Consider the following 25,122-nt stretch of genomic DNA (forward strand, 5'->3'; position numbering starts at 1 on the left):
GCATTTTCTCTTATCTAGAAAAGCACTAAAGTCGTTAACGGAGCCATCTGCTCCTCGTGACGCGCAGCGACCTTCGCGAGACGAGCAGCGCGCCTCTGCCAAGACGTGTGCTTGATGGCACGTGCCCCCCCTTCACTAAGACCGCACACGATACTGACCTCTCCCCCTGCCCCTTCGGAGCAGTTCCTCAGAGCTATCTGAAATGCTGTTTTCTGGGCCGCCGTCCTCATTTTGCCCCCAATAAAACGTAACTCCCTACTCTCACGTTATGCAATTTTTTTTTAGTCGACACAACCATGGACGCCCCCAATTTTCAATGTGTGGGTGGAGGAGCCAGCAGGCCTCCCCTCTGCCTGTCTCCTAAGCCACCCCACCCCACCCCCCATCCCCGCCGCCTGACACTGCGGGCAAGTCACGCTCCCTCGCTGAGCACTGATTTCCTCATTTGTAAAGCAGAGAGGGAAACAGAAACATCAACAACCTCAGACACGTGCAAAAAGGTGTCTAGCAAGTACGCGCTCCCTAAACAACAATCAGCATCGCCACCGCCAGCATCATTCCCCGTCCCCCTGTACCCAGGAGAACGCTCACCCCCGGCCCCGCTCCCCTCGGAGCGGTCTCCCCCTTCTCTGCCCCCCGCCCCTGCCCTGGCTCCACGCAGGAGGCATCAGGATGCTGGGGCACGTGCACAATCAATTCTTTAATCATTTCGGAGGTGGGCTGAGGGCAGCCCTGCAGAGCCCTCGCCAGCTGCTCGGCCGCAGCGGGACTGCGGCAGCAGCCCTGACGGAGTGGAGAGCGGCGGGCTGGGGTCAGGGCTGCAGAGCTCTCCTCGCAGGATCCCCATCCCAGAGGGAGCGGTGCTCACGAGGCCAGCGGGCGACGGCCTCCCGAGGAGTCTGAGATGCTCACGCCCTCTAGCCTAGGAGAGGCCTTCATGGGACACCTGCAGGGCCAGCTGGGGCCAGACCCAGGCAGGCAGACCCCCCGGGGAAGATGCTGGGCTCCCTGCTGCAGCGTGGGCAGTGGTTTAGGACCTCCGCAGGGGGGGTGGCTGTGGCGATCCGGAGACACGTGCACAAGAGGAGGCAACGGGGTCAGGCATGTGCCTGTTACAGGGATGTCCGGAGGGAGGGCGGAAGCCCAGGAAGCGTGGGAGGCAGCTGGGCTGGGGGAGCCTGGGGGGCTACCAGCCAACCAGCCGCAGCTCAATGGTTTCTCCATCCCTGGGTCTGTAGTCAGCAATGCCTGCAGAAACAGGTGGGAGGGTGGGAGTGAACGGGGTGGAGTGTCCCACCACGCCCCAAACCTCACTTTCTGGACCCCTGCCCTGAGGCCGGGGTCTGTAAGATGAATGGGCTCAGGGCTTGGTGGTGGGAAACCGGGGGACTGTCCAGAGCCAGTCTGGAGACTCTGAACTTGGTTTCGACCTCAGGGTCGCTGGGACCCACAGGCTTGTTTGCAGCGGGCGCTCCCCAGAGGGTGTGGGGAGGTATGGGACAGCACACCAGATAACCGATGCGGGGCCAAAGGAACCAGAGACCCTGACAACACCTGACGGCGGGGGCACTGTCTTCACCGTTCCCCCGGGGGGCCATCAGGAAGAGGGACCTGCTTGGTGTGGCCTGGGGAGAACCAAGAGTGACGTCACACGGGACAATCCAGGCTCCAGCATGACTCTGGGTCAAGCCCCAGCTCTGCACTCACTAGGGGTGTGACTCCGGGCAGGTTATTGAACCTCTCTGAGTGCTAGAGTTCCTGTTTCTAATATGAGGATAATAATGATATCAACAACTGGGCCCTCCTTTCTCCCCATGGGAGTGGGCTTCCTGCTGGACTGGGGGGCCGAGGGGGGTCGGTAGAGGACATGACTGCCCACGTCTGCCTCACGGCTGAGTCCATCAGTCTCCCTCCCTTGGCTACCTCCTCCATCCAGCCTTTGTCATTAATAGAGGCCAGATCTGGTCTCTCCATCTGTCACCTCTTGGTTTTATGTCTCAATGTGTCCAGCAGCCAGGCAGGGAAAGAGAATGCTTTTTATTAGGCTCCCTCAGCAAGTCCCACCTTCTGTAAAGCACTTGACCCAACGCCTGGCACATGGCAAAGTGCCCACTAGAAGTTCCAGGTAGCAGGAATAGGGACAGATGACCCTTAAGAGTCTGGCTGGGCTGATGCTCAGGGATGCTCGTTGACAGCTTGGGCCATAAGAGTTAAAACTGGAAACACTAAAGGTCCAACAGGATTTGATGAGCTGTGGTCCACCCATCCCGCTCCATGCCGGGCCTGGGCCCTGATTGGCCTAAGCCAGTCTTGCCATGGTTCCTTCTCTCTAGCCAATGATGGGTGCAGAACCTGGGCCGTCTCCTAGCAACAGGGATGGGTCCAGGAACGCACCTGTGTCCCAAGTCTGCCTTCAAGATGCCGGGAGACATCTGCTGGGGGATTCACAGACAAGTTTCCTAAGTCATAAAAGGGAGCAGCCCCGGGAAGACACAGAGTAGCCTCTCTGGAGGAGGAAGCCAGCAAGGAGAGGAGGAGAGTCACAGGGAGTTGGGGCTGGGGCTGAAATCCTTGCTTCCCCTGGAATCTGGTCACATGAGCCAATGGATGTTGTGGAAGCTAGTTTATATTACATTTCTGTTACTTGCAGCCCAAAGCACCCTGGTGGATGAGATAGTATATGTGGCTATTACAAAGAAAGGGGAAGATCTATATATACCAATATAGAAAGATGGCTACAATATGTTAAGGATGAAAAAAATAAATTGCAAAACAATATATAAGAGCTGTGCCATCGGATATACCAGCCATTAGCCACACGTGGCTACTGAGCACTTGAAAAGTATAAAAAAAAGGCATGCAAAATATTTCATTAACAATTTTGCATGAATTACATCTTGGAATGATATTTTGGATCTAGAGGACTAAATAAGATATATTATTTTTTTTTTTTTTTTTTTTTTTTTTGGCACACGGGCTTAGTTGCTCCGTGGCATGTGGGATCTTTCTGGAGCAGGGATCGAACCTGTGTCCCCTGCATTGGCAGGCAGATTCTTAACCACTGCGCCACCTAGGAAGCCCAAGATATATTATTAATCTTAGTTTCACCAAATGCAGAATTTAGATTTACACATGGAGCTCACATTTTATTTCTATCAGACAGCACTGCTATAGAGTATGGCTTCATTTTTATGAAAAAACAAATGTACATATTTACAAAATTACCTGGAAGAAAATACACCAAAAATTAAAAGAAGTTATTTCTGGGTCGCGGATTATGGGCCATTTTCATTTTCTTCTTTTTTTGCCTATCTGCTTTCCTAGAGTTGCCACAATAACATATATAAAAATTCTTAAGAATACATTTAAATATATTATATGCTGCCACTGTGAGCATCCGTGGTTATCTGAGGCTGAGGCCCAGGGAGGTCCGGGGAAAAGCCGGCATGAGTTGACGAAGCCTCGGTGCTGGGACAGGGCTGGGCTGGGGGACACGTCTGAGGGGACTGGCCACCAGACTCACCTTGCAGCAGCGGGGTGTCAGGGGCTCGGAGGAGCTGCCAGAACTCACGGGCCTCAGCTGTTTTCCCCATCACGGAGGTCAGGTAGGGGCCTGACAAGGAGGCCTGTGTTCCATACCTACCAAAGGGACAGGCGAAGAGGGAGAATAGATGACCTTTGCTTCCCTCAACCCAAGGGCATAAGTAGAACCACCCATTCAAGGAAAGTCCTGCCCTTGCTCTCAGGGCAGCTAGCCAAACCCTTCCTGGGCCACCTCACCACGGGTCTCACCGCCATGCTTCCTCTCTAGCCCCACAGGCAACGCCCACTCAGGGGACTGCATCCCCTCTAGGGGCTGATGTTGCAGTGGTGAGAATCAGAAGCTGCCAACGCCCAAGGAGAGAGTGAGGCCAGCGTGAGAGGGAAGCAGGAACAGGCGAGACAGAGGCAGAGACACTCAGTGGTGGCTCTGGGTCTCTGGTTCCAGAAGCTTCTGTGGCTCGAGGGCACCTCCATTCTTGTGGCTGGGTTGCTCGGTCTTCTCTCCGATTCTACACACCCCATGCTCCCCACTACTATAGAGGCTTGGCTTAGATTCCCGGCCTTTGCAACCAAGACACTCCTTCACACCACCCCCGCCCTGAGACACCACTGCCACAAACACAAAGGGATCCGGGATCTTAGTTCCTGGACCAGGGATCGAACCCGCCCCCGACCCCCCCACCCCGCCCTGCCGCAAGTGGAAGTGCTGAGTCTTAACCACTGGACCACCAGGGAAGTCCCCAAAGAGGTCCTTTTAAAAGTCTGTGTTCCTGTCCTTCCTGTCTCCTTATCAATGGCGTTGGTCTTAGAGAGGGAGGGTGTTCATAGTTTTAAGAAACAGAAATGCCCTCAGGGTGACCTGGTCAAAGGGAAGGTTTTATTTAAGGAGCAGCTGGTCCCCAGTCCGCCCCTAAGCATGGGACCACGTGGCTGCCTGGAGCACCACTCTCTGCTGGCCTGTCTCTCGCCATTTCTCTCTCTCCTTTCTGTCTCTCTTCCTCTCTCTCCTTCTAGAATCCAGCCTTCTCTGCTGTGTACCCACGTGCCTCAAACATGCCTCCCTTCTGGCCCCTGAACCCGGCTCAGGCACCCCCTGCACCACCAAGAGGATCATTTCTCAGATTGGTATCCCTGATGTTTTCTCAGAGGTCCTGGAGGTCTGAATAAAAGTGTTAAGCTCAATTTCTTTTCCATTTTGATGACAATGTCCAAACATGAATACCAGCAGGTTCTAGGTAATCCCAGTGCCTGTTGGACCGATGATGCCTGCCAAGGGCACCCAGGGTGCGTGGCCCCCAGAGTACCGAGGTCGGCGTGGTAATAAGTGGAGTGTTCAGGACCAGGGAAGAGTCTACAGGCTGCAGCTGCCTGTGCAAACTCAGCCTGATGGCAGCCCAAATCCAAGGAAGCGCTGAGAGTGTCAGGCTCACTGGCCCTGGCTTGTACACCTGCTCCTCAGCAGACAATCCCTATTTAAATGTTATTGGTTTCACAGTTTTCTTTGTATTTAATTCGAAAAGCTGTTTAGGATTTATAGCTATCTAGAGCCAGAAAGAGAAAGGACTTTAAACAGTAAACATCAGTACACATCTAAGTCATATTATTACAGAAATAACGTAAGCTGGGGTCTGGGGGACTTTTCGTCTTTTAAAGGGGTCTTTGCACATCTCTAGCCTGAAATTCCCTGCCCTAGACAACAACAAGGTGCCAGCTGTGGGTCCTCCCTGGCGGCAGGATGCGGTCCTTCCGGCACTCCAGCTGGGGACAGAAATTGGGACCCTCTCAAATTGAGGCACATCTTTCTAGAAGAGAAGTCTGGAGTCTAGTGGGGCCCGGTGGAAAGCCCTCATTCTCTGGGCCAGATCCCCACTGGTGAGCCCACCCGTCTTATTTAGGCACAGACATGGCTGGCATAGAGCAGTTCTCCGGAAATGCTGTCCTCAGATCCGTTGAATCTCAGGGTGAGAAGCAAGTTTCACGCTGCTGTCCCACTGCCACATTCTGCAGAGGGCTTGCCCAGGGAATTAATTCATCACAGGGATTAGACGAAGATCGTTTGATAATAAAAATTCTTATTCTTCTGAAAGCTAACCTGTATCGAGGACTTCTAAGTGCGGGACTCTGCACACAAAAAGCATGGACCACGTCCTCTCTGTGCACTAATTCCCGGACTCCCGCATGGGCCCTGACGGATGGGGTGGGTCGGGGGAACACAACTGCTGTCCTCATGAGCTGCAGGTAAAAAACTGGCCTGGCCCTTAGCTGGACAGCGGCAGAGCTGGGATTCCAAATGCAGAGGGTCTGCCTCAGGAGCCTGCTCTCCTAATCATGATGCCTGTTTCTGCCACAGCGTGGGCGAGTCGGGGGCGGAGAAGGTGGAAGAGAGCCTGGGCCTCTCCTGAGGGAACCCTCTCTCCATCTCCTGCCCCATCCGTGTCCCGTATTAGGGATGTGGGGTCGGGCTGGGTGAGGGCCAGAAGGTGGGGGTCTCACCTGAATCTTCCGTTCTCCTGGGCCTTCTTCAGGACGTCTTCCAAGGAGGAGCCGGCAGGGACAGAGACGGAGTGTCTATACGAAGGAGAGATGCTGGAGACCTTCAGCGTGACGTGGATGAATTCTGGGACTTGCGTCTGTGAAGGGGTCTCCGTAGCTGGTTCCAACAGGGCTGTGCCAGGGAGAGGGGAAGGGCCACTGGTCTGAGGGCAGGGGGCCAGGCCTTAGCCCTCCTCTCTTTTTTGGAAGACACTGGCCCATCGGGACCTCCTCCTTCCCCTCGTTCCCACCTGGTCAACATCACCCCCACCTGCCTGCCTTCCCAGCCTCCCCAGTCCCTCAGCCCCCACATCCCCCGCCGCCCAAGGGCAGGACCTCACTGGTGTCTCTGCCTCCAGCATCTCCCTATCACCTATTTGTTGCAAGCACTGCCCTCGCCAGGGTTCTTTGTAGAACATACATTTGTTCGTGTCACTCCCTGTTACCCCTCTGAGGGTCTCCCCTCCTTTTCACCCTCCTGCCTGCCCCTCCAGCTCATTCTCCCAGACCCCACTCTTTAGTGAGACCCTTCCCCCCAATTCCAGTCCTGTACACCTCTGAGCCTTTGCCCTTGCTGCCCCCTCCCTGCTCTGTCCTTCCTCCCCTCTTCTCCACTGGCAAATCTTACCCACCGACCCCAGTCCCTTCCCCAGATGAAGCCCTGATTCAAGCAGCTAACTGGGACTCATTATAATGTATCAGAGCTGTACAAAATGTGTCCCTCCCCATTCATTCATTCAATCATGCATTCATTCATTCAATCATCCATTCATTCATTCAATCATGCATTCATTCATTCAAACATTTCTGTACTGGGTATCACACAAAGGGCTGGAGATTCATGGCCCACCCAGAGCTCACCATTTGGTGTCTCCCTCCCCACAATGAGCTTCCAGAATCTGTGACTGCATCTTAGCTCTCCGTGTGTCCCACACACACCTGCAAACCCCTGTCGACTGAGCAAATCAAGATGGAGCAAGTTCCCCTCATGGGGACAGGCTGACTTCAATGCAGATTGAAAAGAGCAGGGCTTCTATGCAAGGCTCGCCTACCTCTTGGTGCCTGGCAGTCTGGGGAGATGAGATCCACATAGCTCTTCTGGTTCAGGATGGGCAGTAGCTGAGAAATCACGAGAGGGTTCTGGAAGGCCTTGTGCTGTAGGCTGGCCAACAAAGAAGCCTTGGCCTTGAGGCATGCTGTGCCCATCTCCACAGTGGGCCTGAGAGAGGCCATCAGCAACTGGTGATAGAAAGGGGAAGAGAAAGAAGAGGCAGGTCAGCTAGCGGGCAGGGGCCAGGCCTTCCAGCCCTTGGCTGGTCCACCTCCCACCAGCCACCAGGGTGGAGCCCGGCCCAGAGTCTCTTTCCCACCTGCAGCGCCAGAGGAGTGCTATAGACATTCCCAAAGTGGCCCTCTGGGGTCTGGGCCTTCAGGATCTCCTCTCGCACTCTCCTGAGGGCCTGGGTGATCCGGTTTCTCTGATTGGGGTTGAAGTTGGATAGCTCCAGACAGGAGAAGGCCAAGCCCGCCATGGCCACCGTATCTGCAGAGGACAGAGCCAAGTGGGGTCAGCCCTTGAACGGGCAGCCACGGGAGGGCTGGAGGAAGGGGCGTCAGTACGGTCAGAGCAGCATTTCAGAAAGTTCCCAGCAGCTAGGCAGACCAACCCAGCCCAGTCTGCCCAGTTTCCAGGACGGCAAATTGGGACGGTTGGTCACTGTGTCCCTGTCTGCTTCCTGGGGCTTAGAGGTAGGGGAGAGAGACTGGAGGAGTGAGGGCCAACAGGACTTTAGCCTACACACGCTTTCCCAAACCTGCCTGTACTTTAGAATCACCATGGCGTTCGTTTTGTTTTTGGCCACGTTACGCAGCTTATGGGATCTCAGTTCCCCAAGCAGGGCTCGAACTCGGGCCCTCAGCATGGCAGTGAAAGCACGGAGTCCCAACCCCTGGACCACCAGGGAATTCCCCATCAGAGGATTTTTTGAATTAATTAATTAATTGGCTGTGTTGGGTCTTCATTGCTGTGCATGGGCTTTCTCTAGTTGTGGGGAGTGGTGGCTACTCTGTTGCGGTGCGCAGGCTTCTCATTGCAGTGGCTTCACTTGTTGCGGAGCACAGGCTCTAGGCACGCGGGCTTCAGTAGCTGTGGCACGTGGGCTCAGTCGTTGTGGCACACAGGCTTAGTTGCTCTGCGGCATGTGGGATCTTCCCGGACCAGGGCTCAAACCTGTGTCCCCTGCACTGATAGGCGGATTCTTAACCACTGTGCCACCAGGGAAGTCCCCCAGTGGATTTTTAAAGGAGCAGGTACCTGGGTCCACCTGCAGGTGGTCTGGTTGAATAGGTCCAGGGAGCTGCTTGGGCTCTGGGGAGTTTTAAGCTCCCCATCCTGGGGTGATTTAGTGTGTCCACAATGGGTTTTCTATAAGCCTCTGAGACAGAACAAGCTCCCTGTTGGCAGGAGCCCTGGCTGCCTTCTTCTCTCTGGGCACCTACCCTCCCCACCTCCAACCTACTCCATCCTACCCACCCTATTCAAGGCACACACACTCACAGAACACAGCCAGGCCTAGAAGAGACCTTGAAATCATGATGACAAGAAAAGGCACTGGAGACCCAAGGTCACACATTGAGGAAGCAGATTCAGAATCCAGGTCTCAGGCCTCTCAGCTCATTTGATGAGAACATCATAGCTGTGTATCCAGAACTTTCTCCATGCCGGGCACCATGCTATGCTCTTTATTTATAAGGTATCTTGTACTGAGATGCTTCTGGGGAGTTATTTTACCAGAGAAGCTGAACCAGAAAGGCCACTTGATCTGTCCAGGGTGACCTACAGTAAGTGTGCGATGGAGGATGGGGTCAGGAAGCCGGTCCAACTGCAACGCTGGCTCACAGCCCCCATACCGCAACAAGCTCTCACCATGGCGCTCCTAATGGACTCGACAGGAGGGGTCCCAAGGAAAGGTGAGCATGGGGTCAGGGGTGGAGGAGTGCCTGCCTGGCCTTTGGGGTCTGGCCCACTCACCCACAGAGAGGTGGCCCTGCTGGAGAAGCTGCTCGTGTTCCACGGCGTACAGGAGCTTGCCCACCACGCTGTCGTGGACCCGCTTTTGGTGGACACACAGGGCCAGGATGCCCAGGCCGTACTGGTAGTAGCTGGTGTGGGGGTGGCCCTTGTGATTGTGCCCTGGGAGGGAGAAAACCACGGGGTGGGGGCGTCATGCTTGCTCCCTCCCAGCAACCAGCCCCGCCCGCACTGAACCCATTGCCTGGGCTTCCCGACACCCGCCTTTGGGTCACGGGATCCTTCTTCCCTTCGTTCCCTTGACTCATACTTGCTGAGACCCCACTAAGTGTCAGGCGCTATGCTTGGAGGTATGAACAGTGATGACAGGCCAGGCACAGAGCAGCCAGGGCCTCCGGAAATAACACAACCCAAGCTCACGAGACCATGATTATAACTGAATTGTGGACTGAGGTCCATGGGGCCGAATAACAGCCCCATGGGTGGGGGGGGAGTTGGGGCGGGATTCTCTGAGGCCGTGATGCTGGGGAGAGACGGCAGGGGAGAGGTAGAGGCGGAGCAGGAGTGAGCTAGGAGGGGACGGACACCTTCCAGGTGGAGGGTCCCCTGGATCCGTCAAGACCCTGGTCTGTGAACTGAGAGGAGGCCAGGGTGGCCGAAGCCCATGGAGGAGCAGGCGAGTGGCTGAGCCAGAGGGTGGTGGGCAGAGCCTGGTGAGGAGAAAAGGGCAGACAGGCTGAGCCTGAGGGCTGTGAACCCAGCAGTGAGCAACTCCTGGAGGGTTTAAGCAGCAACAACGAGATCAGGTTTATATTTAAATGCTTGCTCTGTGTGTGCCGGATTGAGTCAGGAGGCCGGAAAGTTAGCGGAGAGAGACTATGGAGTGAGTAGTAAGGAGGCTGTGCATTTGTCCCAGAGGTGGATAATCTGGCCAAACTTGGTGGGTGAGCAGCAGGACTTGCCAACAGAGTGTATGTGCGATGCAGAAAAGCCTTGGTCAAGGATGGCTACTGGGGCAGGCCCTAGCCTCTAGGTGGATATCGAAACAGGCAGAATGGAGGGCAGGAAAGAGGCCTGGGGAAAACATCCGAAGCTCTGATGTAGATGTTTCACCAGACAACGTTGTCTGACGTGCCCTCCCTGCCCCTGGCGGACTGCCCCTGCTCACCGATGGCCCTCTTCTCATCCTCCAGGAACCGCTTCAGCTGTGAGACCAGCCTGTCCCCCTTGCGGCCTCCAACAACCTCGCAGTTGGCCCGGAGAGCGAGCAGGTAGAGGGCCAGCCGGCCCATGGAGGGCTTGGCCTCGGAGTCACTGTTGTCATTGCTGGAGGCAGACATAGGACAAAGCTAGTTAACAACACTTTGGTGAGAAAGGGCCACCCTGGTGAGCCTGGCTTGGGGCTGCCCCCCACTCGCCCCTGCTACAAAGTGGAAAACACCCTAGCAGTTGACAAAAGTTTACAAGACCTGCCAACAGCAGATGCAGTCAGTTACGTAAGTTGTGTATGTCACATATATTTCATAAAGATGAAAATTAGACTCGAGGACAAACTCAGGGCTCTTGCATCCAAATGACCTGTGTTGGCCCCACAGTTTTGGTCACACTTCGCCTATACACTCTCCCCTTTCTTTCCTCTCCCTGCCCTGCATCCACTTCTCAAGAGGGAGTCCAAGCAGGAGATGCTCCATGGTGGTCCTGACCCTTCACCTCTCATTCAAACTCCCACGCTGGACCTCAGAACAGGCTTCCTCTTAATGCCCCCGGGAAAGGGAGCACAGATAGTCCGATGATGCTGCTGGGCTCAGTATGAAAGAGTACAGCCATGGATTAGTGATGTCTGCCTCAGGTACCAGAGGGTACAGTAGCCGCACAAGGGCCCTGGAGTGGCATCTCCAATCTAGTCAGGCCAACCCCATTCCACAGATGGAGAACGGCCCAGAGGAGATGACACTTGCCCCGAGGTCACCCAACAAAGCAGTGACAGGCCCAAACCAGAACTCAGGTCTCCTGTCTCTTAGGATGTGGAGCACGCCACAGGGAAAGGAGAGAGAGCATGGCCAGACCTCAGGAGGCTCTGCTGGTAGCTGAGCTTGAGGCTGTGCAGGTAGTGGGCCTCCTTGGCCCCAGCCTGCAGGCTGGAGAGGCGCAGGCCCACGTAGATACTGGGGTTCAGCTGCTCCGGGGAGAGCCGGTCCATCCAGGGCAAGAGGCGCTGGCCCAGCCTCTCCACCAGCGTGCTGTCCACCTCTGTTATGTCTTAGGAAAGAGAACAGGCCAAGTGAGGGTGCAGGGCCAGGCCACCAGCGACACCTTACCAGGGTCTTCTCCAGGGAATAAACATCCCCACCCTACCGCCACCTGGCACACCCCCTACCCGTATCTGGTTGTAACGAGAGACAGCGGTAACGGGGGGAAAGCCTGTCTCCTGAAAGAGGAGCTGGAGTGCACCAGGGAGAGGCGCTGGGCCCAGGGCAGAGGAAGCAGGTGCCAGGCAGCCACTCTGCCCATCAGGAGTCACAGAGAGACCGGATGTCAAGTGGCATGGGGTGCCCCAGACACTGTACCCCACCTCCCTCGGTCCTCACACCAGCCCTGTGATGTAGGTACTGCCATCATGGCACTGCACGGAAGAGGAAACAGAGGTTCAACGTTGTGGGCATGTTCCATCCATTTACAAAAACTTCAACCCACACTGGAAACAGGTTACAGACCCAGTTTTAAAACAGAAATAGAATCACAGATGTAGAAAACAGACCTAGGGTTACCAGGGGTGAAAGGGGGGTAGGGATAAATTGGGAGACTGGGATTGACATATACACCCTACACTATAGTAAATTGATAAGTAATAAGGACCTACTGGATAGCACAGGGAACTCTACTCAATACACTGTAATGACCTACGTGGGAAAAGAATCTACAAAAAAAGTGAATATACAAGGATAAGTCAAAAATTATCCGCACTCGGTTGTATTCAAACTTCTGTTGGCCACACTGTCTTATCAGCGCTTTCTGTTCAAGGCTGCTGTCTCCCCAGTCACTGCTGTGCAGGTATGAACATGTTACATCAGTTCATTTGTAACTGTGGTGCGAGCAAAAATGGATGCCCCACCTATGATTTGCACGAAAGAAGAGCAGCGTGCAGTGATTCATTTTTTGTGGTCTGAGGGTCTGCACGTCCACATACCTCTGCCCCCACTGTCGACACTCTGCAAACACTTCGTTTTGAGGTGTTAAAGCACCCTCCCTATGGTCCTGATCTTGCTCGATCAGACTTTCACCTGTCTGGTCCCCTGAAAGCAGCCCTACGAGGATGAAGATTCACCTCTGATGAAGAAGTGAAGACAGTGGTGCATTCGTGGCTTGCAGCTCAGCCTAAAACAATTTTTAATGAGGGAATATGAAAGCTTGTTGACAGATGGACAAAGCGTATTGAAAAGAAAGGAGATTATCTTGAAAAATATGTTGAAAAATGAATTTGTCTTTTCTAAAAGTTAATTAAAATAAATTCTACAGCCAGAGTGGGGATAATGTTTGACTCACCCTCGTATGTGTATGTATAATTGATTCACTTTGCTGTACACCTGAAACTAACACAACATTGTAAATCAACTATATTCCAATTTAAAAAAAACAAAATAACAACACTGCAGCCTGCCCACTGGCTAACTGGGACTTCCTGGTGAACTTCCTCTGGGCAGATCTCAGAAGAGTGCTTTTCCTGCCACTTCATTTTAGGTGAAAAGAACCTGAGATTGTGAGGTGAATTGTTAGAAATCATCATTTGCAACCACTTATCCATGTGCTTTGGGATTTACCCAGAGGGGAAGCAGAAGCCTCAGGGGTGTTTCCCAGCTCCGGCTGACTGGCGCTTTCCTCCCTCCGGTAGGGAACATGAGCTGAGTGGGTGGCCTTGGAGGCACTTCAGACTTTTTCCCATTTACCGCCTCCCAGTTGCTGTGGAGCTCCAGCTGCTGGGCTGGCCGCCCCTCCCAGGGGATGGAGCAAAGGAACTGGGGCCCCGGTGGGGGAAGGGTTGCTTCTCTTTTGCTTTCTGTTTCTCAGCACTTTTCTGTGTATCTGCCCCCATTTCTGTACGAATTCCCCTTCCTCCACCAGCACCTCTGGATCTACCTCATTCTCTCCATCTCTGTCTGTCTCTCTGCTTGTCTGTCCCTCCACAGTTCTCTTTTCCTCTCCCTTTTCTTCAAACTGGTAAGGGAGCCCCTGCCCTGACTCTGGGCTCTGACCTCCAGCAGGTGAGTCAGCCCTGGGATTAGAGTGATAGGAAGAGGAGCTGGTGCTGTAAAGAGAGGCGGGTAAACACAATGCAGCCTCCTTAGCAGGAAGGAGCCAGGCAGATTCACCTGGGTAATAAAAGTGAGCCTGTGAGCCTGGGCGAGCTCCCTCCCCTGGGGCCTCCAGCTCACGGGGCCGTCCAGCTCTGCTGGCTGACAGCTGGCTTTGACAACGGGAAGCATGCGCGCTCACCATGCACGGGCACAAGTCAGTTTCACAGGCACACAGGGCTCTAAGCTGGTAAAGCAGGTGGCGGGATGCTTGCATCACACCAAGGAGGAAGGAGGGGAGCAAGGGATGAGACTGGGGGTGACGGAATGACCCAGCAGCAGTGGGCTGCACCTCAAACCCAGTCCAAGGCTCTTGCAGGGTCAGGCCTATGGACCAACTGTTGAAAGGTTCACACCGAGGGTCCCGGGTCTCCCCTGGGGACTGTCTGGACAGGAACCAAGAGCCGAGGGCTGAGGGGTCTGGTGGCACTTGGGGAACACGGGCCGGAGGCTCCTGGTGCCCGGGGAAGACCGTGACCTGGAGTTCTGAGAACTGAGTCCAGCAAAGCCCTGGAAAGCTGGGGCACCTTGGGCGGGTCACCTGGCCCTTTCGACCTTTGATTGCTTCATCTGTCACCTGGATACGACTGAACCTGCCTCTGGGTTTCTCCGGGGTCACAGGAGACCCTGCTGGTGAAGACAGAGCGTAATGCTGTGGGCAGAGACGAGGAGGAGCGAGGAGAGGCGGGCGGCCCAGCCTCCCTTCCTGTCTCTGCTTCCCACGGGGGTTCCAGGGCAGACAGGTCCCGAGAGGTCCCAAGAGGCCCCTGGGGACCCCTGCATGTGGGATGTAAAGCAAATGCCTTGCGGTGACCCGCCAGGGTCTGCACACGCTCACTCTCCCTCAGCCTGGGGTGCCCGCCCCCGAGTCCTTTCCTCGCCACCTCCTTTCCCTCCTTTCCTGCATCGCCCCCTCGTCCTTGGAATCCTTTGGCCCCCCTCCTCCCACCCCCAGCCTCGGGCTGCCTTAGGCACTCACCACAGCCCCCAAGCACAGCCCTGACGTGCCTCTTGACCACTGTCCCCTTCGCTAGAACGGAGGCTCTAGGAGGGCAGGGGTGGGACCTGTCTTGCTCTTTGTTCTTTCCCCAAAGCCTAACGCAGTGCCTGGCACAGAGAAGGCTCAATCAACGTGTATCGAATGAATAAATGAACAAATGACTGAATTAACGGAAGGGATCTTGTCCGGTGGAGCGTCAGACATACAATTCGTCTCAGTACAATGTGCTAAACGCTGAGGTCCAGCTAAGTCCAAACTGCCGTGGGAGCCCTGAGGGGCAGCTAAGTCACCCCCACACATCTGAGCCTCAGTTTCCGCAGCTATATACTGAAAGGCTTGGACAAGATGGTCCTCTCTCCTGAGGACCCAGGAGGCGAGAGGCACGGAGTAGATTCCTGTACTCACCGCAGATGTGGGCGAGAGCTCCCAGGCCCCCCAGCAGGAAGAGGAGGGCCCCGAGGCCCCCCATGGCAGCAGCAGGGATAAGCAGGAGGCGGGAGCAGGACACACTCCCAGGGCTGGCCTGGCAGAGGCTCTCCTGGCCACAGCGGTCACTGCTCCGAGAGAGGCAGCTTCCTGGCACTGATTAATCCCTCCACGCCCGGCGGCACGCTGCGAAGTCAGCACAGAGAAAGGGGAAAAGGTCTGTAGCTGAGGGGAAAGGAAGGGTAAAGAACGGAGGAAGGAAGGGCAGGGCAGAGCAGGGCTTCCTGGAGGTGGCGGACGGGGGAGGGCAAGCGGGGGTGCTGTGTGAAGGCCCGCTGCGGGAAGAGCCCTGGACCAGCGCAGGAGGTCTGACTTCTGATCTGCCCAAGTCTGTCCAGCCACGCCTGTCCCGTATCCGCTTGGCTGTTCCAGTGGTGGATGGGCAGGGCTAGGGTGCCTACCTGGGACCCTTCCCAGAAGGAGCCCCTGAGAGTGTCCACCCTGGCCTGGGACAGGGAGCAGGACTGGGAGCTGCGACGGTCACATGAGCGGCGGCTGGAGTCAGCTGTTCTCTGCCCGCCCAAGGGGCGGGGGCAGGGGCGGGGGTGGGGTGGTAGACCGGGACCAGACAGGACAGTTTTCTCAACCAAGCGGAAAGCTGGGAGCCTCCAGGAGTCAAAACAAAGCAATTTAACCAAGACTTAATCATTTGAGACACAAAGCCATGGTGAGCAGGGCCGGGTTAGCATGGTTGTCAGGACAAGAAAAGTAACCTAAAAAAAAAATCTCTGCAAGGAAGAAAGAGAACAAAAGATTCCCCACCTGCCTAGCCCCACAGGAGAATCTATGTCCAAGAGTTTGCTCTGGGGGTGCTGTGTTACCTTGTTCAGGTGACTTAATCTCTCTGAGTTTGAAAGATTTTTCTCCTGTGTGAGCTGAAGGGTTGGAGAAGATCATTCTAATTAAGCTCCCTTCCAGCTCAACTTGTAAAGATGTTATGACCTTAAAACATCTCTAATCACTTCTAAATAAAATTTTTATTGCAATCATTTTATGGCAAATTGCCATGGTTCATTCAAGATAATCTGGTTTTGTGCCTGACTTATCACAAGTCAATAAATACAGACATAAATAAATACAGAGATGTGCATCTGTTTACAGAAGTACTTTATAAATACAAAATTAGATTATCTAGTGCAAGGAAGCTGGGCGTAGCCTATCAGGGTTAAGTTCCAGGGAAGGAGGGAGGCCAGCTGGAGGCCCAACTTCTGCAGATCCTTTGGTTCAGACTCCCAGGGGGCGCCTTGGAAATTTGTGGGCAATGGAGCTGCCTTGGTTTGGGACAGGACTGCCCTGGCTCACCAACCCTCTGCTTGTGGCGGGTGGCAATGATTCAGTTTCCTGCCACCTCCAGGACAGCAGCCTCTAGTGAGAAGCAGCTTCCTTGGGCAAGTCACCTCTGATCTCTGAGGACTCAAGGTACCGAGGTGATCAGTGGGGAGGAGATGCATTTCCATAGCTATTAGAAATAGAGTGACGAATTGCAAGTGGAGCAGGGCTGTTTTAGGTAATGCAGTCAAGGGAAGTGAAAAAGAAAAATGACTAAATCATTTGGTTAAGGACTTCTGTTTGGGAGTCTATAGCTGAGAAAGTAAAGATAAGCTTGGAACGAGCAGGTGAACGTTTGCCTGTCTGTGCATCAGGACAGGCACTGACAAAGCCAGCTTCAGTGTAAACAGGAAACATTATTTCTCCCAAGGTCTCGTTACAGCTGTAAAGCGTTCCAATAACCATGCTGTCTGAGTGACTACCACTGTACTTTTTTACTGGGATTTCTTTTTTTCCCTAAAATCACAAACTATCAGGAATTTGCTGTTTGAAATCACGTTAGTAAGAAAGAAACATTCCTGGAGGCGCCAAGTCACTCTGAGCAACAGAGAAGCTGCTCCAGGATGGAATTTCTGGACTCCACATTTCACGCTTGTCTCAATTTCAGTTTCCATGTAAACAGGATACTTTGCTGTCCCAACCTGAAGCTTACCCTTCTCATGCAGCCCTGCGCTGTGTTCAGCCTATCAAAATACTGCTTGGTTGGGACTTGCCTGGTGGTCCAGTGGTTAAGACTCCACATTTCCACTGCAGGTTCGATCCCTGGTCGGGTAACTAAGATCCCATATGCCATGTGGCATGGCCAAAAAGAAAAAAAAATACTGCTTGGTTTACATTTCACCTAACCCCACCCTTCCCCCCAGTCCTGTAATAACCTTGCCCTTTGTGTGGTCAGATCCCCCCAGTGCCTCCCCCTCATCGCGGTGGATCAACTGAGCTGACCCTGTCAGAGTGAAAGGTCTGTTCTTGGTGGTCTCAGGACGCCTGGACTAGGACGCAGCGGAAGAAAGAATCCAACAGGAAAAAATCAAATTTTATGCATGAACAAGGATGTAGTGCACAACACAGGGAATACAACCAATATTTTATAAGAACTGTAAATGGAGTATAACCTTCAAAAATGAATCACTGTGTTGTACACCTGAAACATATAACATCGTACATCAACTATACTTCAATTTAAAAAAAAGTGAAGTGAAAAAAAATTGTATGTGTTAAGGTGGCATGAGAAGAATGAATGTAAGAAACACACGACTGTATGGTTACATACGAAATATCTATTTTCTTAATTAAAAATGTAAATATATTACAATCTTAGAGCCCACTTAACGTAGAAAGAAGTTCATAATTAATCCTAAATTTTAAAAATTATATAAGTAACGCGTGGATTGCACAAAAAAATCAGAAAATGTGTTAAGGGAGGAGAAGGAGGTGGAGGAGGAGGAAGAAGAGGGAGAGAAAAACCAGAAAATCGCTGATAGTCCCATAAGCCAGGGGATTGTTCTCACAGTGTGGTCTGTGGATCCCTGGGGGTCTCCAAGACCCTTTTAGGGGGCCTGAGAGTTCAAAGCTACTTTAGAAAATACGAAGACATTATCTGCTGTGTTCACTGTTTGGGTATTGGCACTCATGGTGTGAAGCTGTGGCATCTAAACCGCTGATGCCTTAGCAGGAATCAAGGCAGTGACACCAAACCGTACTAGTAGTCACTGTATCCTTTACCCCCGTGCACTCCAGGCCGGGGAAAAGCTGGTTTCACTTAAGGATGCCCTTGATAAGGCAAAAAAAATTAAAATAAATTAAATCTCAAAAACAATACCAAAAAGGGGTTATCCCATAGACCTGTACTCCAGTCTTGCCTCTGTGACCTTTGGCAAGAGGCACCCTCTCCAAGTCTGTTTCTTGTAAAATGGGCACGTGGCACCGTGCTCACAGGTTTCTCATGAGGATCAAATGAGAATGCTGATAAAATGCTTAGCACGGTGCCTGGCGTGTGGTTCAAGTTCATACACTCCCAGCTCTTAGTAGAAGCTATCTGTCAAAATCCACGAAAGAATGTTGCAGGGAAGGGTCAGTGTCCACTTAGCAAGTTTCCAAATTTTAAGGGTCTGGATTCCAACTAAGTAAGCAAAAACAGCCTTGCGTGTTACACAAGGTGTTGGACCATCTTAAGCCATGCAACTGAAGGGGTTCAGCTCTAGCCTCCCCAAAACATGCCATGGCATGCGGATTTTTTTTTAATATTAATTTATTTGTTTGGTTGTGTCTGGTCTTAGTTGCAGCTTGTGGGACCTAGTTCCCTGACCAGGGTCCTGTGCATTGGGAGCATGGAGTCTTAGCCACTGGACCACCAGGGAAGTCCCAGCATGTGGATTCTCTTGACCTAAAGGAAATCAAGATCCTGTAGACTCAAGAGAAACGTCTTTCCCTCCCTTAATTACCTGGAAGAACTTAAATTGGAAGTCCTTCCCTGAATGAGAATTACTACAAGAGATAAATCCTATCTGTGTAGCGGGGCAAACATCCAATTACTAAACGTCTGCTCTTTTTCTTCTTGTTCCTGTGAACTGCCCTCCTTCCCGCTGAAGCCCCCAGTCCCTATCCCATTCCTTAGCTCAGGATGGCATAAATAGCTCATTTTACCCTTCTATCTTTGAACCTCTCATGTATGTGGGCTTCCTGTACTTACAAAATTAAATTTGGTTTTCTCCTGTTACTCTGTCTCATGTCAATTTGATCATCAGACCAGCTGAAAGAACCTTTGAAGGGTAGAGGAAAATACTTTCTCCACAACACAAGGCTGGCAAACAATGATGCTGTGGCAGGATTCCCGTAATCTTGCCCGACAGCCCTCCCCCTTTCCCCTGCATCCCCTGCCCTCCGCAAAGGCTAGCGGTCTTGACAGGACCCCGGGGGGGGGGGGGGGGGCATGCACTGGATTCCTACTGGCAGGTTCCAGGATCACTGCTCATACAGATCCTTGGAACTGTTCTGAATTTACAGGCTCCTCTGCAGAGTTCTGGGTCAAAATAAATATAAGGCCCATCTTCCTTTCCTTTGGCTACTTCTCCAGCCAAGGAGGGTGTTCCAGGCAGAGGGAACAGAATGTGTGAAGGCTAGAGGTGGCCGAGGAAAGAGGACCAGCAGGGAAACTGTGGAAGAGGCAATGCCTCCAGGTCCTGGTGATCAGAAATGGAAGAGCTAGGGACTTCCCTGGCGGTCCAGCGGTTAGGACTCCGAGCTTCCATTGCAGGGGGATCGGGTTCGATCCCTGGTTGTGGGAACTAAGACCCCGCATGCCTCGCAGCGCGGCCAGCAATGGCAGAGCTAGAAGGACACTTGCCATCTGATTAACCCAGCTCAGACTCAGAATATGCCCTTTACTTCTAGGTGGACTTGGACGTGTTAATTTCTCAGCCTCCATTTTTTTTCTTTTTAAATCTTTAAAGGCGTCATAACAATACCCACAAGTGGGAGAGTTTTTTATGAAGATTCAAGTAGGTCAAGAAACTGGCCCGCAGTCTGTGTTCATGAAATAGATTCTGCTTCAAGATATAACAACTGAGTGGCCACTGGGTGTGCCAAGCAGCAGACACACATTTTTTTCCAATTCGCCCTCAGAGCAACTCCACCATCCTCCAGTTTGTTAATGAAGACACTGAGGCTCGGAGGGGACAACTGACTGAGGTCACAGCAGGCAGTGACCAAGGGACCTTCCTCTGCTGTTGCTCCTGCCTTTCTGGGAGTGCTTCCATTCCCACTGTTAAGACCTTGATAATAATAATGAAGACTAAAAGTGATTTTTTATTATTATTATACATAATATTTTAAAAACCAGCCTGGTATATGGCAGAAAAAAATATCTCTTTCAGAATGTACTTCAAATCGATGCCTTGAAGAATCCCAAAGAAGAGAGAAGTAAAACAATGTGAACAATAAATTTAATAAATAGGTACAGAATCTATAGGCAGAAAATCATAACATTCTGATAAGAAAATCAAAGAAGATCTAAAAAAGATGCAAATGAACTTATTTATAAAATAGAAAGAGACTCACATAGAAAACAAATTTATGGTTACCAAAGGGGATGGAAAGGGAGGGATAAATTAGGAGTATGGGATTAACAGATACACACTACTATATATAAAATAGATAACCAACAAGGACCTACTGTACAGCACAGAGAACTATACTCAATACTTTGTAATAACCTATAAGGGAAAAGAGTCTGAAAAAGAATATATATATAACTGAATCACTGTGCTGTACAGCTGAAACTAACACGACATTGTAAATCAACTACTTCAATTAAAAAAAAAAAAGAACCCTGGTAAAAAATTTTTTTAAAGAAATCAAAGAAGATCTAAATAAATGGAGAGACATTCTGTGTTCATGAATTGGAAGACTCAGTTTTGTTAAATGTCAATTCTTCCCAACATAACCTATAGATTCAAATAATCCCAATCAAAATCCCAGTATTTTCTGTATATTGACAAACTGCTCCTAAAGGCCACATGGAAGGGCAAAAAACCCTAGAATAACCAACAAAACACTGAAGAAGAACAAAGTTGGAGGACCGACACTACCTGATTTCCAGATTTACTATAAAGCTGCAGTAATCAAAATGGTGTACTATTGGTGAAAGACTCAACAGACTGATCAGTGGAACAGAACAGAGAGCACAGAAACAGACTCCCACAAAAATAGGTAACTGATATTTTGAGAAACGAGCAAAGGCAACTGACAATGGAGAAAGGACAGTAATTTCAACAAAAGATGGTGGAATAATCGGATGGTCTATAAAAGAAATGATTGCTAAGACATATTTCATTAAAATTTAAAACTTCTGCTCTGCTAAGGACACTGTCAGGAGAAGACAAGCCGCAGTGTGGTAGAAAATATTTGCAAATGATATATCTGATAAAAGACGGTTATCCAAAGAACTCTTAAAACTCAACAATAAGAAAACAAACAACCCAGGACTTCCCTGGTGGTCCAGTGGTTAAGACTCCGTGCTCGCAATGCAGGGGGCCCAGGTTCAATCCCTGGTCAGAGAACTAGATCCTGCATGCAGCAACTAAAAGAGCCTGCATGCCACAACGAAGATCCTGCATGCTACAGCTAAGACCTGGTGCAGCCAAATAAATAAATATTAAAAAAAAAATTTTAAATAGACTAAAGACCTGAACAGACACCTCACCAGAGATGATATATAGAGGGCAAACAAGCATATGAAAAGGTGCTCCATTTCATATGTCACCAGGTAATTGCAAATTAAATCAACAATGATACTACTATATACCTATCAGAATAGTTCAAATCCCAAACACTGACAGCACCAAATGCTGATGAGGAGCAACAGGAACTGTCACTCATTGCTGGTGGGAATGCAAAATGGTACAGCCACTTTGGAAGACAGTTGGCAGATTCTTACAAAGCAAAACATAGTTTCACTATCAGATTCGTGCTCCTAGCTCTTTACCCAACAAATATGAATACTTATGTCCACACAAAAATCTGCGTGTGAAAGTTTATAACAACTTTATTCATAATTGCCCAAAACTGGAAGCAACCAAGGTGTCTTTCCATAGGTGAATGGATAAACACATTCTGGTACATATACACAATGAAATATTATATAACTGAACATAGCAAGTAAAAGAAATGAGCCTTTGGACTTCCCTGGCGGTCCAGTGGTTAAGACTCAATGCTTCCAACGCGGGGGGCTCTTGGTTTTGATCCCTGGTCAGGGAACTAAGATTCCACATGCCGAGGGGCGTGGCCAAAAAAGTTTAAAAATAAAAAAAAAATAAAATAAATGAACTAAAGGCACAAAAAGACAAGGAAGAAACTTAAATGCATATTGCCAAGTGGAGAAGGAGGCAAGACTGAAAAGTCTCTGATTATTCCTGCTACATAGCATTGTGGAAAAGGCAAAACTACAGAGATAGTAAGAAGATCAATAGTTGCCAGAGGCTTGGGGGAAGGAGTAGGGGGAGGGGCGCTGAACAGGTGAAGCCAATATGGTAACACTATGATAGTATAATGGTGGATACATGATACTACCTATTTGTCAAAACCTATAGAACTTTGCAGCACATAGAGTGAACCTAACACATGCAAATTAAAAAAATCATTTAGGAGATCAGGGTATCCCAAGATAGAATGCAGAATGTGACAAAAGAACCTAACTGTATCACAAATGCATGAAGCAACCTCACCGAAGGATCTGGGGAAAGGGTGCTGACCTAAGAAACTTTGATAATGAGTGGGGTCTGTAGAATAAGCCCTATATCATGAGGCTGAGAGTTAATAATTCTGATGCTAGAAGGCATGCATACCGGAACTGAACAATAAAGTAAATGGATGGCAGGTTATGGAAGGCAGGTTCTCACTGCTGGAGGGGGGGTTTACAGACAAACAAAGGGAGGAGGCTAGAATGATCCGCGTGGTGATGGATTAGCGGTGGAGACATCAGTATGAATTCCTGTTTAGCTTAATACAGACAAAGATGGTTACATGCAGAAACAGTTATAGGTACGTGTGCACACAACAGAACAGGATACACAAACACATTTTTTTTGCTCTGTCAGCTGAGAGGGCCTAGAAGTAAAGACACCACAGTAGCAGTAAGATTACCAAGTGCCCAGATTTTGGTTTATAATAACATTTCTCCAATAAAAGGAACCAGGTTTCCCTAGTATGGCTGATACTAGGACTGGGACAAGAAATATGCAAGATGAGCATGGAGCATCTTCTAGGGCCAGAAGGTAAGGAAGTGCACACAGGCACAGGTGCACCCACACTGATGGAGTATGTCAAAGGGATACAGGAGCAAACTGAAGGGGGGCCCCTAGTGGCCAAAGCTGGAATAATTCGAGCAACAAAATAAAGTGGCATTAGACTATAACCCAAAGTAAAAAATAAATATCCATGCATACATACTGATATAAATAAGTGATTCAATAAATAAATAAAACACTGACATACACTGAATGTTTGTGGTCCACTGCCCCAAATTCATGTGTTGAAACCTAATCCTCAATGCCATGTTTTTTGGAGGTGGGGCCTTTGGGAGGTAATCAGGAGCCATCACGAAAGGGATTAGACTCCTTATAAAACAGAAGCAGGTAGATAACCAACAAAGACCTACTGAACAGCACAGGGAACTATACTCAATATCTTGTAATAACCTATAATGGAAGAGAATGTTAAAAAAAAGAATAAACATATATATATACACACACACATATATCTGAAGCACTTTATTATACACCTAAAACTAACACAACATTGTAAAACAACTATATTTCAATAAAAATTTAAGAAAAAAGAGAGACACTGGAGATAGCCCTCACTCCTCCAGCCATGTGAGGACACAGTGAAAAGTTGGCTGTCTATTAACCAGAAGGCAGGCCCTCACCAGACACCGAATGTGTCGGCACCTTGGTCATGGACTTTCCAGCCTCCAGAATGGTGAAAAATAAATTTCTGTTGTTTATAAGCTACTTAGTCTATGGTGTTTTGTTATAGCAGCCCAGACAGACTAAGACAAATGGATAAGAGACCAATCTCTCGTGCAGAAAAATTCCCAATAATGTATACAGATACTCCCCCTTCAAGAGGGGGCGCATAACTCCCCACTCCCTAAGGGTGGGCTATGCAGAGTGACCTCCTTCCAAAAAATACAGTATGGAAAGCAGGTGGGAGGAAGAGCATCTTTACACTGGATAAACCCAATAATGATAAATCATGCGGACAGCGTACACCCTTGATAGGATGTGATGTAAACCGCACTTTGCCTTTGTGGTCTTCCTCCTCCAACCCCCAGTTTAACCATCAGTGAAAAATCAAATTCGAAAGAAGGCACATTCTACAAAATATCTGACCAGCACTCCTCAAAACTGTCAAGGTCATCGCAAACAAGGAAGGTCTGAGAAACTGTCACAGCCAACAGGAGCCTAAGGAGCCATGATAACTAAATGTAACGTGGTGTCCTGTAACAGAAGTGAAAAAAAAAGGATAATAGGTTAAAAAATAAGGAAATCTGAATAATGTGTGTTAATAATAAAGTATATTGGTCCATTAATTGTAACAAGCGTACCATACTACTGTTAGATGTTAATAAAAGAGAAACTGACTGTGGGGTATATGGGAACTCTCTGTACTACCTGCTCAATTTTTAAGTAAAGCTAAAGCTGTTCTAAAAAAATTAAGTCTTTTTTTTTTTTAAAAAGAAGGAGTTTCTTTAAAATGATCACCTCAGATCAGCTTGATGCTTTGTGAAGACCTAAAAGGGTGGGATAGGGAGGCTGGGAGGGAGGGGATATGGGGATGTATTTATACATATAGATGATTCACTTTGTTGTACAGCAGAAACTAACACAATACTGTAAAGCAATTATACTCCAATAAAGATTTTTAAAAAATCATCTCATTATTTTTGTGGACTTTGAAGGTACTTTTGCTGGTGTTCTTAAATAAATCATTCCATGCTATGGAATGTCTACTGATTTTTTAAATACATTTTAAAAATACTTATTTTATTTATTTATTTTTTATTTACTTATTTTTGGCTGCATCAGGTCTTAGTTGTGGCACATGGGCTCTTCTTTACAGTGCATGGGCTTTTCCTTAGTTGTGGCGTGTGGGTTTTCTCTCCTCTAGCTGTGGCACGTGGCCTCTGTAGTTTGAGGCATGCAAGCTCACTCGAGCTCAGTAGTTGTGGTGCCTGCGCGGGCTTTTGTTGTCCCGCAGCATGTGGGATCTTAGTTCCCTGACCAGGGATCGAACCCACATCCTCTATATTGGAAGGTGGATTCTTTACCACTGGACCACCAGGGAAGTCCCTG

The 25,122-nt window shown here is 50.1% G+C and overlaps 1 protein-coding gene and 1 non-coding gene across 3 annotated transcripts in view; one reads left to right on the forward strand and one right to left on the reverse strand.

The window, feature by feature from the left end:
- Nucleotides 1–631: 631 nt before the first annotated feature.
- Nucleotides 632–25,122, reverse strand: part of TCN2 (transcobalamin 2) — a 31,630-nt gene continuing 7,139 nt past the window's right edge. Inside the window, exons 1-10 of one of the 2 annotated variants that reach the window (XM_057746882.1) lie at nucleotides 15,343–15,432; nucleotides 14,861–15,067; nucleotides 11,173–11,365; nucleotides 10,275–10,432; nucleotides 9,107–9,268; nucleotides 7,446–7,618; nucleotides 7,128–7,314; nucleotides 6,037–6,208; nucleotides 3,524–3,639; nucleotides 632–1,248 (exon numbers count right to left, since the gene is read on the reverse strand). In XM_057746882.1, coding sequence (XP_057602865.1) covers nucleotides 1,187–1,248; nucleotides 3,524–3,639; nucleotides 6,037–6,208; nucleotides 7,128–7,314; nucleotides 7,446–7,618; nucleotides 9,107–9,268; nucleotides 10,275–10,432; nucleotides 11,173–11,365; nucleotides 14,861–14,924 — 1,287 coding nt within the window. In that variant the 5' untranslated portion in view covers nucleotides 14,925–15,067; nucleotides 15,343–15,432 and the 3' untranslated portion in view covers nucleotides 632–1,186. Of the gene's footprint in view, nucleotides 1,249–3,523; nucleotides 3,640–6,036; nucleotides 6,209–7,127; nucleotides 7,315–7,445; nucleotides 7,619–9,106; nucleotides 9,269–10,274; nucleotides 10,433–11,172; nucleotides 11,366–14,860; nucleotides 15,068–15,342; nucleotides 15,433–25,122 lie in introns of those variants that run through there. The other variant, XM_057746883.1, reaches the window with a different exon arrangement.
- On the forward strand, nucleotides 21,255–21,327 carry TRNAA-CGC (transfer RNA alanine (anticodon CGC)). Its single transcript has one exon. It is a non-coding gene; the product is annotated as a tRNA-Ala (tRNA).

The sequence above is a fragment of the Hippopotamus amphibius genome, chromosome 8 (assembly GCF_030028045.1).
Source record: "Hippopotamus amphibius kiboko isolate mHipAmp2 chromosome 8, mHipAmp2.hap2, whole genome shotgun sequence".
In the NCBI taxonomy this organism is placed as follows: Eukaryota; Metazoa; Chordata; class Mammalia; order Artiodactyla; family Hippopotamidae; genus Hippopotamus; species Hippopotamus amphibius.